The 19236-nt window shown below is 37.6% G+C and overlaps 1 protein-coding gene across 14 annotated transcripts in view; it reads left to right on the top strand.

Annotated features, from left to right (window-relative positions):
• Nucleotides 1–19236, top strand: part of DYRK4 (dual specificity tyrosine phosphorylation regulated kinase 4) — a 123721-nt gene that overhangs the window by 80570 nt on the left and 23915 nt on the right. For all 14 annotated transcript variants that reach the window (XR_012470199.1, XM_074194608.1, XM_074194600.1 and 11 more), the window contains 2 exons: nucleotides 3722–3860; nucleotides 18522–18603. Coding sequence is in view for 13 of the 14 variants with exons in the window: in XM_074194608.1 (XP_074050709.1) it covers nucleotides 3722–3860; nucleotides 18522–18603 (221 nt within the window). In the remaining variant the exon portion in view is untranslated. The remainder of the gene's footprint in view (nucleotides 1–3721; nucleotides 3861–18521; nucleotides 18604–19236) is intronic.

Below are 19236 nucleotides of genomic sequence, written 5' to 3'. Positions count from 1 at the left end.
ACATATAAAATATATTTGGTATTTTGGTATATTTGGTAATATAAAAAATTAATAATTGGTTAAATTAACTAATTAATTGATTTAAAGCTACTTTGGAAGGATAACAGAATGGAAGGTTCAAGGAATCAAGTCATTCCCCAATTGGGTTCAAGGTTTGTTTCTAACATACTGTTTGGGTAACCCAGGGTGACTCAGTGCTCTAGGAAGCTCTGGACGATTTTAAATTGCAGAGAAGACACAAATTTATATTGGAAGTAAAAATTTACTTTTCTATGAATTTACTAAATCAGCAAAATTGTATGTCCAATCTCCATCCTAATAATTTCAAAAGTACATCTTAAGCACACAAGAAAAATTGGACTATTCTTCCTGGGGTAGAGATGGAGGTAGGGAATGGGGAGATTGCAGGTACTATATGAATAAGTGACTTTGTTAAATGCAAGTGGTATGCCTTGGCATAGAACCATCCCACCTTAGGACTAAGATGGCACAGTGGATAGAGCACTGGCCTTGGAGTTAAGGAAGATAGGAGTTCGAATCCAGCCTTAGACACTTGAAACTCACTAGCTCTTAACCCTGATTGCCTCACATCCAGGGCCATCTCCAGTTGCCCTGATTCTTATCTGGTCATTGGTTCCAGATGACTCTGGAAGAGAAAGTGAGATTGAGGACCTAACGCAGCTCCCACTCACTGAAAAAATCCAATTCATGTCCTTGTCATGGCATCCCTTCCCTGATGTCATGGTCTTCTTCCAGAACAAAGGCTAAAAGAAAAATATCATCAGGAAGTTCAGTGTAATGGAAATAATTTAACCTCAAAAGATCTAGGTTCAAATTCTAGATTTATTATTTACTATTTGTCTGTCCTTGAACATGTTAGTTAACCTCTTTGAGGTTCTATTTCCTCAATTTGACCAATATCACATTGTTAATGTGTTTGTTTAATTAAACTGCTCTTGTTCTACTTTTCTCTTGTTTTTTGGTAGCAGTGTTAAAAGATTGATTTGGATGGGGGGGCTAGGTGGTGCAGTGGATAGAGCACTGGCCCTGGAGTCAGGAGTACCTGAGTTCAAATCTGGCCTCAGACACTTAACAATTACCTAGCTGTGTGGCCTTGGGCAAGCCACTTAACCCCATTGCCTTGCAAAAAGAAAACACCTAAAAAAAAAAGATTAATTGTTGATCATGCACTCATATTTTACCCTCACTTTTCTATTGATTCCTTGTCCAGATAGAATTTCCCAGTATTAAGCTTTCTTGGCTCTAGGAATTAGTAGGGAAAAAAAATCTTTAGTTCTCTTTATCTTTTTAATTTTTAAAAATTTATTTCATTCTTTATGAGATAAAATAAGAATTTATATAACATAACAATGAAAAGATGATCCCATCTGTAAAACTATTATGCACAACTTGCTATTCTTTTAAAATATACAACAAAATTATCATGTAAATTTCTGTTTTCCCCTATTTTCTTGTCTCCCTCCACACAAGAGATGGTCAACATTAGATACAAATATGCATGCATCTATATAAAAGTATTTTATACATAATTTTTATGAGTTATTTCTCTGGATGCAGATAACATCTTTCTTTATATATCTTATATAGTTATAGTCAAAATAACTTATTCATTCAAAGTTGTTCTTATTAGCAGTATTGCCATTAACTGTATACAATGTTCTATTGGTTCTACTCATTTTTCTCTTCAGTAGTTCATGCAAGTCTTTCCATATTTTTCTAAGATCATTGAGCTTATCATTTCTTATAGCACAGTAGTATTCCATCACAATGATATACCACAAGCTGTTCAGTCATTCCCCAATTGAAGGGTATCCCTGCACTTTCCAGTGTTTTGACACTTCAAAGAGAGCTGCTGTAAACATTTCAAAATATATGTAAGTTCTTTTTCATTTTCCCTAATCATCTTTGGAAATAGACCTAGTAGTAATATTGCTGAGTTCAAAGGATATAAGCAGTTTAATAACTCTTTTGACATAATTCCAGATTGCTCTCCAAAATAGATGGATAACAATTCTACCAACATTGAATTAGTGTCACTATTTTTCCATTTCCCTCCAGCTTTTTTTGCTTTCCCCTACAAATCATTTTAACCAACCTAATAGGTATAAAATATTTCAATGTTGTCTTAATTTGTATTTCTCTAATCAAGAATGATTTAGGGTATTTTTTCATATGATTATAAATTGTTTTGATTTCTTCATTGGAAAATTTCCTGTTTATATTGTTTGTTAATTTTTCAGTTGGGGAATGACTCATATTCTAATAGATTTAACAAAGTTCTTTATGTATATGAGATATGAGACCTTTATCTTATAATCTGTCTATAAAGAATTCCCTCCCCCCAATTTTCTGCTTGCTTTTCTTCTTTTTATTTTTATTTATTTATTTATTTTTAGGCTTTTGCAAGGCAATGGGGTTAAGTGGCTTGCCCAAGGCCACACAGTTAGTTGATTATTGTCTGACGCCGAATTTGAACTCGGGTGCTCCTGACTCCAGGACTGGTGCTCTATCCACTGCGCCACCTAGCCGCCCCACTTGCTTTTCTTCTGATCTTGGCTATATTTATTTTATTTATATAAAATCTTTTTAATTTAATATAAGTAATAATATCCATTTACACCTTACTTTGTTCTCTCACTTTTATTCACAAAATATGTCTTTCTATGTCTAAAAAGTAATATGTTCCATGTTCTAATTTTCTTGTCATATCTCCGTGTGTATAATATATATATGTGTGTATAATATATATATATATATATATATATGTATATAATCTTTGCATCCATTTCATTCTCTTTATCTGAGCTTCTAGTCAGAGATAGCAGTGAAAGCCCTCAGTGTTAGATCTATATCACTTCTCCGAAGGTGTTTCCTGCCTCAATTGCTTCCTCTTAAATATATTTCCAAAAGTTAAACCTGATTGCTAGTGGTTACTACTATTTATAATGACAAAGTGAACAATTAAAACAAGGAAAGGTAAAAGTCCCTTCCTTCCTTCCTTCTCCATTCCCCCCTCCCCATTCCCATGCCTAGAGGAAAAGTCTTTAGACTATTATGAAAGAACTCTAGAAGGGAAGGGAGAAACATGGTTACCCTCCTGGGTTCTTTATTGGGAGAAAGGGGTTAACCATAGAGCTTTAGTTCAGACATAACATCTGCCCAAGGAACCATGCCCCTTTCTTTGTGGTGACTCTTATGACTTCTTTTCACTCTCTCAGCTCCATATTGCTTTCTACATCACCCTTTTCTCTCTCTCTCTCTGCCTCTGCTTGTCCCAGCAAGGACTGGGTTTCACCTTTCTCCTTCCTGGATTTAATGAACTGACTTTGAAGGCGATTTTGAGGCCTGTCTTCTGCAATTCTTCAGCCATCCTGTTGTTTCCTTTTTGATCTTTCAAGAAATTAATTTGAAGAAATCAGTTGTCGTAACTGTCTCCTTCACAGTGATTTTACCAGCTCCTTATATATTCCTTTTTTTGGATTAGATCTTAGACTTTGAAGGATCACTTTCTTACATTTAAAAAAATGACTAGGAATGAATAACTCTTTGAGGATATAATTGGATATAATTGAAAGTTAAAGTGAGGTGAAAACAAATGATACTATTAAAATTGTAAAAATCCAATAGACCTTCCCCACACAAACACTTCTATACTTTTCTCACTTAAACTCATATTTCTCCTTCTCTCCCCCCACCCCAGGATCAATTTATATGAGCTGATGAAGAATAATAGCTTTCAGGGCTTCAGCCTGTCTATGATTCGACGCTTTACACTCTCAGTTCTGAAGTGTTTGCAAATGCTGTATGTTGAGAAAATTATTCACTGTGATCTCAAACCAGTGAGTACCTCTTTTGCACATATCCTTTCTTATGTTTCCTGACCATTCTTCCCCAAATGTGAACTGACACCTGACTTTGTTACTGAGGTAGCAATCAAAGCTGGAACCCTTAAGTTTTTTTTTAAACTTCAAGATAAAATTAGTATAATTGGTACCCTTGTCCTTTTAGTTGTCTATTCCTCATTTTTTAAAAATTTGCAATAACTTGTTTAAATGATGAATTGAAGATAGAAATAGCAACCCCCTCCAGCACCTTTGCCAAGAAGTCCCCCCCAAAGAGGTCACAGAGTAGACACAACTGAAACAACAGACAGCCACGACTGTGGGAACTTGCTTTCAAGCCTAGATTTTCTGATGCCAGGAACAGAGGGTTCCCCCTAAAACTAGGATGGCTATTTAGTTTCATTATGGATGAGCTGACCTCTATGGTCTGACTGGAGGTTAGGGGGAAAGATGACTTCTCCAGGAGAGGAGACAATGACTCCAAGAATCTCCCAGGAAATGTGGAGTCTAGCTTAAGTTTAGATCAGCTCTGCTCACATTTGATTTAATAAAACAGCTGGGGCTCTTGAATCACTCAGCATTGAAGTGTCCACAATATACTTGAGGGTCTGTGCTCTCTTTGATGTGTGAGTTGGTCTCTCACAAATGTTCCAACAAGACATGGAAGATGAAAAGTGTTGCTGTCTTCCTATGCTATTAATCAAAGCAGTGACATGACACAGAATCCTCATTATTAAGAACATTCCTTGTTTAAAAAAGAGATGCAATTCAGCATTCTGGAGAAACTGATGTGGTCCTCAAAACCTCAAGTCACATTTAAGAGGATTAGATTCCTCTGAGATCCAGAGTGGCATTAGGGAAGAACCAGCCAGCCCTAGCATGTCTTTGGGGTAAATAATGTGAGTGGCTTGCTGGCCACCAATGGTGGCTGAATTCTTGGGGGCCTTTGGGTCTCCTTTGAACCTTTGGATTGTATAATTTAAAGGGAACTTGTCTTAAAGTCAGAGTAGCTGACAGTCTGGAAAAGCTACTTCTCAGAAGAATGTTTTTAAATGCATTAAATAAAATACATAGGATGACAAAGAAAACCAGTTCTGTTGATGTAAGCTAATTCTGTTGACTATAGAGCCCAAATTAAGAAGACTTGGCCTAAATGATATCTATGGTTCTTTTGGAATGAGCACATGATTAAGCATGGGAATATACTAGGACAGAATCTACCCACTAGTATTATGATAAGGAGCAAATGAGATAATATTTATAAAGTATACATAAATGCTACTTATGATTAGGTGTCTGAGGCTAAATCTGGACTCAGTTCTTTTTTTTCTGTTAATATTATTAAAATTTTCTTTAATGTATTTACAAATTACTAAAATGTTATTGTTTAAGAGTAAATATAATACCCCCTCCCCTACAAAAAATATGAGGAAATAAAATGAAAGAAACAGGGAAAATAATGTGTTTCAGTCTGTGTTCCAATACTATCAGCTCTGTCTCTGGTGGATCACATTCTTTTTTTTTTTTTTAGGTTTTTTGCAAGGCAAATGGGGTTAAGTGGCTTGCCCAAGGCCACACAGCTAGGTAATTATTAAGTGTCTCAGACTGGATTTGAACCCAGGTACTCCTGACTCCAGGGCCAGTGCTTTATCCACTGCACCACCTAGCCTCCCCAGATCACATTCTTTATCATAAGTCCATCATAGAAGTTACTTCCATATTTTTCTACAGTTGCTGTTGCTGATTGTAATTCCCTCCATCCATTCCTCCTCACTACCATCTATTATATTTTCTCCCTCCTTTTACTCTGTCCCTCTTCAAAAATGTGCTGTAGGGCAGCTGAGTGGTACAGTGGACAGAGCACTGACCCTGGGGCCAAGAGGCCCCAAACCTACATCTTACCCCAGAGACTCAGCAACTACCTGGTCCTGTGATCCCAGACAGACCACCCAATCCCACCACCTTACAAAAAGTAAAAAAAGAAAATGTGTTATATTTGACTATCCTGTCCTATGACCTACCCTTTCCTCTATCACCCACATCTCCCCCTCTCCTCCCCCTGTCCCCCTTCTCTCCTTTTTCTTCTAGATGTCTATACCCTATTGAATGTGTATGCTGTTGCCTCTCTGAGCCATTTCTGATGAGAATGAAGACTCCCTCATTCCTCCTTGCCTTCCCCCTTCCATACTACTGCAAAAGCTACATGAAATATCTTAGCCTATTCTACCTCTCCTTTCTCTTACTCCCAGTACATTTCCCTTTCACCCATTGACTCCATTTTTACAACATATTTTATCTTCAAATTGAGCTGTCTTCTGTACCCTATCTACATATGCTCCTTCTACCTGCTCTATTAAATGAAAAGGTTCATATGAGTATTATCAGTATCATCTTTCCAAGTAGGAATACACACAGTTCATCATCATTAAGTTCCTCATAATTTTTTCATTTTCAAAAATTTTTCTTTAATTTATTTATACATTACTAAAATATTCTTGTTTAAGGTAAACAATACCCCTCCCCCACAAAAACATAAAATCTCATGAGAAATAAAGTAAAAGAAAGAGAAAAAATGTGTTTCAGTCTATGTTCTGATATCATCAGCTCTGTCTTGGGTGGATCATTTTCTTTATCATAAGCCATCATAGTAGTTCCATATTTTTCTGGAATTTGGCCACAACATTCCTTGGTGTTTTCATTTTAGGATCTCTTTCTGGAGGGGATTGATGTATTCTTTCAATAACTACTTTGCCCTCTGGTTCCATGATATCAGGGCAATTTTCCATCACTAGATCCTGTAATATTAAGCTAGACTTTTTTTTTCTCTTCAATGTTTTCAGGAAGTACAAATAATTCTCAGGTTGCCCCTCCTCAACCTATTCTCAAGGTCAGTGGTTTTGCTGATGAGGTATTTTACATTTTCTTCTATTTTTTCTATTTTTTGATTTTGTTTAACAGGCTCTTGCTGTCTCATGAAGTCATTAGTTTCTGAAGACTCCATTCTTTTTTTTGAGGGAGGTGTTTTCTTCATTAAACTTTTTCAACTCTTTTTTCCAGTTGGTCAAATTCTACGTTTGAAAGAGCTTTTTCATTTCACCAATTTAGGTTTTGAAAGAGTTATTTTGAAAGAGTTATTTTCTTTCCATTGATGATCTGAAAAATTTATTCTCATTTTGTGTTTGTTCAATTGAGGATTTGAGAGATTTACCCTCATTTTGTATTTGACCAATTGTATTCTCTAATGATTTGTTTTCTTGTTGCAAAGTATTAATTGTCTCTCCCAAATTTTCCAGTTGATTTTTGAACTCCATTCTTATTTCTTCAAGGAAGTCTTTCTGTGCTGGAGACCAGATCATATTCTCCTCAGAGGTTCTATGCCTCTCTGAATTAGGGTCTTTTCCTTCCAAGAATTATTCTATGGATCCACATTTGGGCTGACCTTTCTTCATTTTGCTAAGACTTTGAGTTGGGGAGGGGCTGGTTCACAGAGGTTTGGTGTTGGGATCCCTAGAGGCTTTACTCACTGAGTGCAATTTCTCTGGATGGTCAGTAGGAGGTGCTGGTTGCTTTCTCTGGAGTGTCTGTGTCCTTGATTGAGGCCTACTCCCTTAGCCTGAAGGGAGCACTTGAAGCTATTGAATCCTTTTCCCTTCAATCAGTGGTGGGCTCTAGCCTGGGGTGAGGTCATCCCTCTCCCTATTGTCAGCTAGGCTGGTTCTTCTGCTCACACACCTGTGCCTGGGGCAGAAGTAATCTGTAATTGTGTTTGTCCTGGGAAGAGGCCTCAGCCACAATGGAGGCGTGGATTCAGAGTTCCTCAGATCAAAGGAGCCCAGGGATGGTGTCCGCAGCTCTCCTGCACTGGAACTCTCCCCCCAGCCCTGTCGGCAAGCTCCAGAGGGTCAACGTGATGCCAGTGCCTCTGTTTCCTAGTTAACTCAAGCCCCGGCAATCTAGCCCCACTGCTGATCAAGCAGGTCTGACTCTTGGGCCCTCAGGCTCCCCAGCTCCAATTCAGCCACTAATCTGGCTGATCTGGGGCTTACCTGCCCTCTGCACCCAGACTTACCCACCCAGACTCACCCAGGGCTGCAGAGGACAAATCCTGAAGTAGATGTTCTTTTTCCTGGCTTTTCTTTCTGGGTTTTGTGGGTCGGATTTCTGTTAAGAGGTTTGTTTCATACTATAGATGGGGAAAGATCAGAAGACTTTACCACTGTGCCTGTATTCTCTCCACCATCTTGGCCGGAAGTTCCATATTTTTCGACAGTTGTTGTTGATTGTAATTGCCTCCATTCATTCCTCCCTACTACCATCTATTATATTTTCTCTCTCCTTTCACTCTGTCCCTTTTCAAAAATGTCTGTGGGGCAGCCAAGTGGCACAGTGGACAGAGCACCAGCCCTGAGGTCAAGAGGGCCCCAAGCCCATATCCCACTCCAGAAACCCAACAACCACCCAGCCCCTTGGTCCCAGACAGACCACCTTGCACCTTGAAAAAAGGAAAAAAAGAAAATGTGTTATATCTGTAAGTCTCTCATAATTTACCCTTGTCATCTTCCTTCCTATTCTTCACTTTAGTCCTTTACTTGAAGATCAGCTCTGGTTGTTTCAACAGGAACATTTGAAATTCCACTGTTTCATTGAAAATCCATCTTTTCCCCTGGAAAGGATATGCTGGGTAGTTGATTCTCGGTTGCATTCCAAGCTCTTTTGCCTTCTGGAATATTATATTCCAAGACCTATGAACCCTTAATGTAGATGCTGCTAAGTCCTGGGTAACACTGACTGCAGCTCCATGATATTTAAATTGTGTTCTTTTAGCTGCTTGTAATATTTTCTCTTTGACTTGGGAGTTCTGGAATGTGGCTATAATATTCCTGGGGGTTGTTTTTTGGGGGAGCGATCTTTTTCTGGGGAATATTGGTGGATTCTCTCCATTTCTGTTTTACCCTCTGTTTCTAGGATATCAGGGCAATTTTCCTGTATAAAAGTGAGGTCAAGGTTCTTTTCCTGATCAGGACTTTCAGGTAGCCCAATAATTTTTAAATTATGTTTTCTAGATCTGTTTTCCAGATTAGTTGTTTTTCTTTTTTTTCAGATTAGTTATTTTTCAATAAGATATTTCACGTTTTCTTCTAGTTTTTTTCATTCTTTTGGTGTTGAATTATCGTGTCTTGAATTCTTGCAAAGACATCAGCTTCCTTTAGCTCCATTCTACATCTGAAGGATTTGTTTTCCTCAGAGAGCTTTCTTCTCTCCTTTTCCATCTGGTCAATTCTGCTTTTTAAAGCATTCTTCTCCTCAATAACTTTTTTGAACTGTTTTATCCATTTGACCTAAATTTGTTTCAATATGTTATTTTCTTGAGCATATCTTTTTGGATCTACTTGACTAAGCTGCTGACTTTGTTTTCATTTTTTTTCCTGCATATCTCTAATTTCTTTTCCCAATTTTTCCTCTACCTCCCTTACTTGATTTTCGAAATCTTTTTTGAGTTTTGTCATAGACTAAGCCCAACTTCTATATTTCTTGGAGTATTTAGATGTAGAAGCTTGGACTTTCTCATCTTCAGATTAAGTGTTTTGGTCCTACAAAGTAATTGCCTATGGGTCAGGTTCCTTTTTTTTCTGTTTACTCATTTTCCCAGCCTGTGTCTGGTTTTGGGGTGCTTCCTGAGCTTTTGAGTATTATTGGGACACCCCCTCATGGACCTCAGTATGTGAGGCTCTGACTGCTCTTCTGGTCTGTTGAATGGCCACAAGCTCACCCCTCTCACCCAGCACCCAGACTGCGACCAGGATCTGAATATTGTCAAAGCCCCATACTCCTGTCCCAGGGACAGAGGACAGACCTTGACAGTCTCCACTCCCCTAGCTTCCATGGTCTGGGAAATCAGGGAGCAGTTGGTGGACAGCTCCATAGACCTACTTCTATTTCCTGGGATCTAGGCTGTGCTGGGGGCCGAGGCCACACTGAGGAGGGCCATGCTGGCCTGGACTTCATGCTTCCTCTGGCAGAGGTCTCCCTGCTGATCTTCCAAGTTGTGCAGGTCAGGAAACTGCTTCTGCTACCAAGCATCCTGGGGCTTTTCCCAGAAGACTGAAGCTTTTTCGCTCCTAGTGCTTCCACCCCTCCAACCCCTTAGAATAGAGCTTTCCTGCTATTTTCCAGGTTACCTTGAGCTGGAGAATTGCCTCATTGGATCTTTCTGTGGGTTCTGTCTCTCGAAAATTTAGTTAAAGTCATAATTTTAAGGTTTGCTAAATATTTTTGAGAGAGCACCTAGGAGAGGTTGTTCTTCTGCCACCATCTTGGCTCTGCCCCTACTCCTTTGCTTTTAATATTTTTCTTTTTTTTAATTAACATTTTATTTGTTTTCCAATTATATACAGTAGTAGTATCTATCTATCATTTTTGTAAGGTTTTGAATTTTACAATTTTCCCCCCTCCCTTCCCTCCCCCCTCACAGAAGGCTGTCTGATAGTCTTTACATTATTTACATGCTATACATTGATGTAAATTGAATGTGTCATAAGAATAAACATAAGATTAAACTTAAACCACCCTCCCCATCCAAGAAGATGAGAAACCTCAAGAAGAGAGAGAGAGAGAGAGAGAATGTACTTCAGTCAGTGTTCAGATTCCAATGGCTCTGTCTCTGGAAAGAGTTGCCTTCTTTATCATAAGTCAACCAGAGAAGTTGCTTCTATATTTTTCCCACAGTTGCTATTACTAGCTGTACCTCCACCCTATTCCTCCAGATTCTCATTTATTCTATTCTCTCTCTCCTTTCATCCTGGCCCTGTCCAAAAGTGTTGAATCTGAGTACCCTCTCCCTCAATCTTCCCTCTCTTCTATCACTTATTCCCCCTTCCCTCCCCCCATTCCCCCTTATCCCATCCTTTTTTTCCCCTCATTTTTCTCTAGGGTAAGATAGATTTCCTCACCCTATTAATTGTGTATGTTATTTCCTCTCTGAGCCATTTCTGATGAGAATGAAGGCTCACTCATTCCCCCTTGCCTTACCCCTTTCCACTCCATTGAAAAAGCTTTTTCTTGACTCTTATGTGAAATTTCTTAGCTTCTTCTTCTTCATCTCCTTTCCCTTCCCAGTACTTTCCTTTATCACCCATTGACTCCATCTTTTCACTATATTATGCCATTATATTCTGCTCCTTCTAACAGCTCTTATAAATGAGGAAGTTCATATGAGTTATCAATATCTTTTTCCCATGCAGAAATACAAATAGTTCAATATCATTAAGTTCCTCATAGTTAGTCCTTCTCATCCACCCCCTCTATGGTTCACCAAAGTCCTGTACTTGGAGATCAAACTTTTTGTTCAGCTCTGGTTGATTCAATAGAAAAGTTTGAAAGTCCCCTGTTTCATTGAAAGTCCATTTTTTCCCCCTGAAAGAGAATGTTCATATGCCCAAAGGGCAACAAATATGCATACCCTTTGACCCAGCAATACCACTACTGGGTCTATATCCTGAAGAGATGAAGAAAAAGGGTAAAAACATGTACAAAAATATTTATAGCAGCCCTGTTTGTTGTGTCAAAGAATTGGAAATCAAGTAAATGTCCTTCAATTGGGGAATGGCTTAGCAAATTGTGGTATATGTATGTCATGGAATACTATTGTTCTATTAGAAACCAGGAGGGATGGGATTTCAGGGAAGCCTGGAGGGATTTGCATGAACTGATGCTGAGTGAGATGAGCAGAACCAGAAAAACACTGTATATCCTAACAGCAACATGGGAGGGATGATAAACCTTGAAGGGCTTGCTCATTCCATCAGTGCAACAATTGGGAGCAATTTTGGGCTGTCCACAAAGGAGAGTGCCATCTGTATCCAGTTAAGGAGCTGTGGAGTTTGAACAAAGTTCAAGGACTATTCCCTTTAATTTAGGAAAAAACAGATATCTTATTGTCTGATCTTGTTACCTCTTAGAATTCTTGTCTCTTCTCTAAGGATATGATTTCGCTCTCATCACATCGAATTTGGATCAAGTTACAACATGGAAACAAAGTAAAGACTGACAGCTTGCTTTCCATGGGTGAGGGGGAGTAAGATTGGGGGGAAATTGTAAAACTCAAATAATATCTTTAATAAAAATTAATTTAAAAAAAGAGAATGTCCAGTTTTTGCTGGGTAGTTGATTCTCAGTTGTAAACCAAGATCTTTTGCCTTCTGGAATATCATATTCTAATCCCTACGAGCCCTTAATATAGATACTGCCAGATCCTATGTAATCTTGACTATGGAGCCTCGGTAGTTGAATTGTTTGTTTCTGGCATCTTTTAGAATTTTCTCTTTGATTTGGGAGTTTGGGAATTTGGCTATAATATTCCTGGAAGTTTTTCTTTTGTGATTTCTTTCAGGAGGTAACTGATGAATTCCCTCAATTTCTATTTTACCCTCTGCTTCTAGAATCTCAGGGCAATTTTGCTGCATTATTCTTGAAAAATAAAGTCTTGGCTCTTTTCCTGGTCATGACTTTCAGGTAGCCCAATAATTTTAAAATTATTTCTTCTAGATCTGTTTTCAAGGTCAATTGTTTTTCCAATGAGATATTTAATATTTTCTTCTAATGTTTGGCTTTTTTTGAAAGTTTTATTTCTTCCTGATTTCTCACAAAGTCATCAGCTTCCTTTAGCTCCATTCTGCATTTGAAGGAGTTATTTTCTTCAGAGAACTTTTTTGTCTCCTTTCCCACCTGGCCAATTCTGCTTTTATTTATTTATTTATTTATTTATTTATTTATTTATTTATTTGTTTGTTTGTTTATTTATTTATTTAGTGAGGCAAATGGAGTTAAGTGGCTTGCCCAAGACCACACAGCTAGGTAATTATTAAGCATACAAGGCCAGATTTGAACTCAAGTACTCCTGACACCAGGTCCAGTGCTCTATCCACTGCACCACCTAGCCACCCCCCAATTCTGCTTTTTAAGACATTCTTCTCCTCATTTGCCTTTTGTTTTGCTTTTTTCCATTAAGCCTAAACTGGTTTTTAACATTATTTTCTTCAGTATTTTTTTGTATATCACCAAGCTGTTAATTTGGTTTTCATGATTTTTCTGCATCACTCTCATTTCTCCTAATTTTTCATCTATCTCCCTTAATTGCTTTTCTTTCTTTTTTTTTTTTTTTTAGGTTTTTGCAAGGCAAATGGGGTTAAGTGGCTTGCCCAAGGCCACACAGCTAGGTAATCATTAAGTGTCTAAGACCAGATTTGAACCCAGGTACTCCTGATTCCAAGGCCAGTGCTTTATCCACTACACCACCTAGCCGCCCCTTCACTATGCCACTTAGCCGCCCCTCCTTAATTGCTTTTCAAGGTCTTTTTTGCACTCATCTATAGTCTGAGGACGTTTTCTTTTTCTCTTGGAGATTTTGGATATGGAAGCTTCAATTTAGTCATCATCTGAATATGGGTTTTGATCTTCTAGTAATTCTCTATGGTCAGATCTTCTTTTTCTGTTGTTTACTCCTTTCCTCAGCCCAAGACTAATTTACAGCAGTTCCAAAGCTTTGGGGTTTTTTGGGACACCCCACTGGGACCTTTCTTCCTCCAAGGTCTTATGATCTTTTGCCTGTGCTTTGATATGTAGATGGCCCCCAAACTTCCCTCTGTCCTGGAGCAATAAGGAGGGATCCAGCTTGGTTACTTAGTATGGAAGCGCAAACTGCAACCTGGTTCTGAGTGTAGGCTAGCAGCAGAGTCCTATCCTGAGGGAGAGCAGAGAAATTTCTACAGACTTCCCTTACTGTCTCTGGGGGTGCATGCAGGCTGCTTTCTCCAGATTCTCGCTGCAGATTCTGTGACTGGTGCTCCTCACTCCACACTCATTCTGGTGTTGCAGAGTTCTCTCACTGCCCCTTCAAGCTGTTGCTGGTGATCTCTGAGCTGGTCTGGGCTGCACTGTGCTGCAGCTGCAGCTTTTTTCCAACCTCTTGTCCTGGTGAAATACACCTTTCCCACGGAACTTCTAAGTTATCTTAGACTGGGAAAATGTATTGCTCAGGCTTTCTGTTGGTTCTACCCCTCTTAATTTTGGCTTGAGTCACAATTTTTTGGCTTTTGGTGTTTGGGGGTGGGGGAAGGAGTCCCGGTAAATGCTACCTTCATGCTGCCATATTGGCTCTGCCCCCCCCCTTTAATATTTTTCTTAATGTATTTTGTTATCGAATAATAAAACTATCCAAACAAAGCTCCCATTAAACAGACTGCCCCAAGTGTGTTTTCAACCATACTAAAATGTTTTTTTCCACCAATGGGTGAACATGTGAATGTGGAGAAATAGTGAAGGAGAATAGTTTCATTTTCTAGCTTATTGATCATAGAAAGAAGAGGTAAGTGCTTAAACTTTAATAAACTAGGATCAACATTTCCCATTGTCTTTGGTCTTTTGTTGCTTTATATCAGGGTTGACTTAAAATACATTGCTTATATTTGTGTGTATAAAATATATATATCTTTATATCTATACATATCTACATACACATACATATTTAACTTGATTCTCTTCACTCTGAATTGCTACATATAAATTTTCCCAAGTCTCCTTGGAATCATCTTCATCATCATCATCATTCCTTATGGCCCAATAATATTCTAGTGCATTTATTCACAATTCCTTCAGCTACTCCCAAATTATTAGGCATAAATTTGTTATTACAGATAATGTTTTTCTGAACTTTTTGCTCCCGTGGGTCCTTTCTGGCTATCACTAATCTTTTCAAGTTATAAACCTATTAGTTGAATCTCTGAGTCAGATGGTATGAAAAATTTAGCACCTTTTTCTTGCTTGACTACAAATTGTCTTTCAGAATGTCAACTGATTATTTTCCCAGGCCAAGGATAAGCCCAAATAGTCTCAGATAAGACTTCAGGGCAGGTATGGGGGAGGGGGAAGTAATAAGGGCTAATAGGTAATATGACTGACAGTTAGGTGGTATAGTGGCTATGGCCACTAGTCCAGGAGTCAGGAAGAATCCTCTTCTTATGTGACCTCAGACACTTATTAGCTGTGACCTTGAGCATGTGCTTTAGCCCTGTTTGCCTCAGTTTCTTCATTTGTAAAATCAGTTAGAAAAGGAATGGCAAACTATTTCAGTATCTTTACCCCCAAATGGGGTCATGAAGAGTAGGACATGACAGAAAAACAACTGAACAGGTAATATGACAGAAACTGAGACCAACTAGGGACTATTTTGGGAGAACAAGAATCTTAGGAAACTACTGTGTATCTTAATATATGTAGTGTGGTTTCAGAGAAAGAGGAGCTGGGACTCTTTGTTGTTTTTATTTGCCTATGGAAAAAAAGCCCACCTGTGTAGATATGGCTACACTAGAATAAAAGTAGAAAATAATGATTCTTTAAAGAAAGCATTTTGTAAACTTTGGAGCACAATTTGAATTCTTATTTTCAATTGGTATTATCATCAGAAGTATAATTCTTTTCAATGTAATAGATATTATAAAACAACTATTTGTACTGTTCTAGGTTCTGGGGTTATCAAGACAAAAATTCAACAGTCCCTGTTCTCAAGAAGTTTACATTCAAACTTGGATACATACACACACACACACACACACACACACACACACACACACACACATACAGATAAATAAAATATAAATTAATTCTAGGATGGAAAGAATAAAACAATGGAAAGAGAAACAACAATAATAAAACAATCAGAAGTGAAAACTGGAAAATAATAATGACCAGACTTGATTTTAAAGAAGAGATATGAGAAATAATTTCATACTTTATTTTATTGATTTATGTATTGATTTATTCATCTAGTTTTGCTAAACCTTTTTTCTTTTTAAATTTTTTTTATAAGAGATAATTATCTGGGAGGAGGGAATAGAAAGATATATTGAGAAATGTAGATAATATATAAAGTTCAAAAATGTTGCTAATATTTTATAAACCATTGGAAAATGTATGGAGGAGGTGCCACCTGACCTGATCCTTGAGGGAAAATAAAATTTTTGAAAAGAAGAGATGAGGAAGGTATGTATTCCATGTCTGATATTGTACATTCAATCAGGAGATGGCAAGTACAGGAACTGACAAATAGTCCAATCTATTTGGAATGTAGAGTACTTGAGGATAATTAATGTGGAACTAACTTAGGAAGATAACTTGGATAGCATGGAACCTCCAAGCCTTGGACTTGGAGTTAGGAAGATCTGTCTATTCTGAGACCTTTATTATCTGTGTGACCCCTAGGAAAGATATTTAACATGTCAATTTCCCTGTCTATAAAATGGAAATGTGTAATTTTTAGGGTTGTTATATCAGTTGAGATAACCTATTTAAAGTGCTTTGCAATTGTTGATGGAGTTCTGAATTGATCCAGCCATTCTGGACAGCAATTTGAAACTATGCCTAAAGGGCAATAAGTCCGTGTATACCCTTTGATCCAGCAATACCACTACCAGGTATTGTATCTCAAAGAAATCACAAAAAAGGGAAGAAGATTCACATGTACAAGAATAGCAACCCTTTATGTGGCGGCAAAGAATTGGGAATTGGGAAATGGTCGAACAAGTTGTGGTATATGAATGTAATAGAATATTGTTCTGTAAGAAATGATGAGCAGATTTCAGAAAAACTTACATGAACTGATGCTGAGTGAAGTGAGCAGAAACAGAAGGACACTGAACAATGATAGACTCTTAGAGGTGGCTAGGTGGCGTAGTGGATAAAGCACCGGTCTTGGAGTCAGGAGTACCTGGGTTCAAATCCGGTCTCAGACACTTAATAATTACCTAGCTGTGTGGCCTTGGGCAAGCCACTTAACCCCATTTGCCTTGCAAAAACCTAAAAAAAAAATGATAGACTCTTCTCAGAAATATAGTAACCTGTGATAGAAAATGCCATCCACCTCCAGAGAAAGAATGAACTATGGAATCTAAATACAGATACTATTTTCATTTTTTAGTATACTATTTTCATTTTTTAAAAATTTGTTTTTTTTGTTTTAACCTTCATGTGATTTTTCCCTTTTGTTCTGATTCTTCTTTCACAGTGTGACTATTATGGAAATATGTGTAACATGATAGCACATGTATAGCCTCTATCAGATTACTTGCTATACTAGGGAGAGTGAAGGTAAGTTAGAGTGGAAAACATTACAAAAAATGAATGTTAAAATTATTTTTCCATATTTTGGGGAAAATAAATGAATTATTAAAAAAGAAAATTAAAAACTGCTTTGCAAATCTTAAATCCTATATAAATTCCAGTTATCAAGTCAGACTGAAGAGTCTGTATAATCCAAGAAGCAAAAGGAATTCACTGATAATTCTTGAACAGGGAAGTGACATGACAAAATATGTGCCTTAGGAAGATTCTTTTGATTACTATTTAGAGAATGGATTGGAAAGTGGAAGAGAGACAATTAGGGACTTATAATAGTTCGGGTGAACTGTGGTGAGGGCTTGAACTAGTGCTTTCATCTGTCCGCAGCATGAGTGGACAGAATTAAGTAGCAGAAATATTATGGAAGTAGAATCAGTAGAATCTGTCAACCAATTGGATTTGAGTTAGGGAAATGAAAGAATCAAAAATGACTTCAAGTCATTAGCAACTTGTCCAGATGAAAGATTGGTACTTCTCTGCCATATGTCTGCTCTTACCAATAAATTCCTTCACCTTCTCTAGGAAAAGAATCCAAAAGTCTTGCCTCTCTGCTCATGATTGTCTTTATTTTTCCTTCCTTCAGCAGTTTAGACATAGAATTTACTTTTCCCAAAACCTATTGTTGATTTTTCTATGGTCTACTATAATATCTATTCTAATTATTACCCTTTGTTGCATACTCTACTGTCACATTTTTTAAAGTGGCAAAATAGGAGGAAATTAGGAATTTGAAATTTTTAAGAGACCTAGAGAGATTATTTTATCAATTCTCTTTATTTTGTAATAGGAAAATTAAAAAAAAAAACTTGTCCAAAGTCACATGGGTGCCAAAAGTAGAAATATAATTCAGTCTTATGTCTTCAGCTCCATTAATTTGTCTATTTTACTATGTTACATGAATTCTTACACATTTATGGGTTTCTATGTGCATTCAGAAGTAAGAATGGGAGCTTACAATCTAGTGATAGAGACAAAATACACAAACAACACAGTTGAGTAACAATATAAGTTGCTGGGTTCAGTGATTTCAGTTGTGTCCAATTCTTCATTTGGGATTTTCATGGCAAAGAAGCTGGAATGGTTTACTACTTTTTTCTCCAGTTCATTTTATAGGTGAAGAAACTGAGTCAAACAGGGTTAAATGGCTTGTTCAGGATCATGCAGCTTGTAAAGTGTCTGAGGCTGGATTTGCACTCAGGAAGATGAGTCTTCTTGACTTCAGGCCCTGTATTCTATCCACTCTGTCACCTAACTGTCCTAAAATTTGGTGGGTTCAAATAAAAGGTCTGAATAGTGAAGACAATAAGTATTCAGAGAATGAAGAGCTCATTGAGGTCTGGAGTAGCTGCAGAACACCTATTGGAAAAGTTGGATTTGAGCACTATTCTGAAAGCTGGATAGGATTTGCCTGCTTGGAAAATAAGATAGAAGGTTTTCCTAATGAGAATATTACTGAAATGCTACATGTGTCTTTCATTTCTTCTTTAGGAGAACATTGTTCTATACCAGAGAGGCCATGTATCTGTTAAAGTTATTGACTTTGGCTCAAGCTGCTATGAACATCAAAGAGGTGAGATTCTTTACTAGTTTTCTAAGATCCTTCATTTTGTTTCTCTTACCTATGTTTCTCTTGACCTATGTAAGCCATTGACTCTGTAGTATTTCTATCCATTCTAACAACTCCAGTCAAAATATATCCTGACCTAGGGTGGTAGGGTGTTTTACTGGGAGATAGAGTGTTTGGAAAGTGGGAAAAGGAGACCACCTATGAACAAATGGGAGATTTATTGAGACTGAAGAGAAATGTGTGAGTCAAGTGAGGGAGCAGAATGAAACTGAAGACTATACACTCTTTCTATTTCCAGACTGGTTTACTTCTAAAGAACTGTCATTCATTCAACAAAGACTGATAAAATAAAATAACTCACATTTTATATTATTCCTCAGATTGGCCATATAGCCACTAGTGAGCTTGGGAGTCGACAGAAAGGAAAGCATACTGGACACACAGAATTATTGCAAAATTGCACAATGGTAATTCAGGCACTCAGAGAAATGGTAGTGCAATCCCTGATCAGTCAACACTTAGTAGAATTATTAAAGGGTTCCTGCATCCTACCCATTGTGCTAGACTCTGTATGGTCAAGTGAAATAGAGACATTTAGCAGTCTAGAGCTCTCTTACTCCTAAATGACTTGTCCTT

Source organism: Macrotis lagotis, chromosome 7, assembly GCF_037893015.1.
Source record: "Macrotis lagotis isolate mMagLag1 chromosome 7, bilby.v1.9.chrom.fasta, whole genome shotgun sequence".
Lineage (NCBI taxonomy): Eukaryota > Metazoa > Chordata > Mammalia > Peramelemorphia > Peramelidae > Macrotis > Macrotis lagotis.
This window is presented reverse-complemented; position numbering and strand designations above follow the sequence as displayed.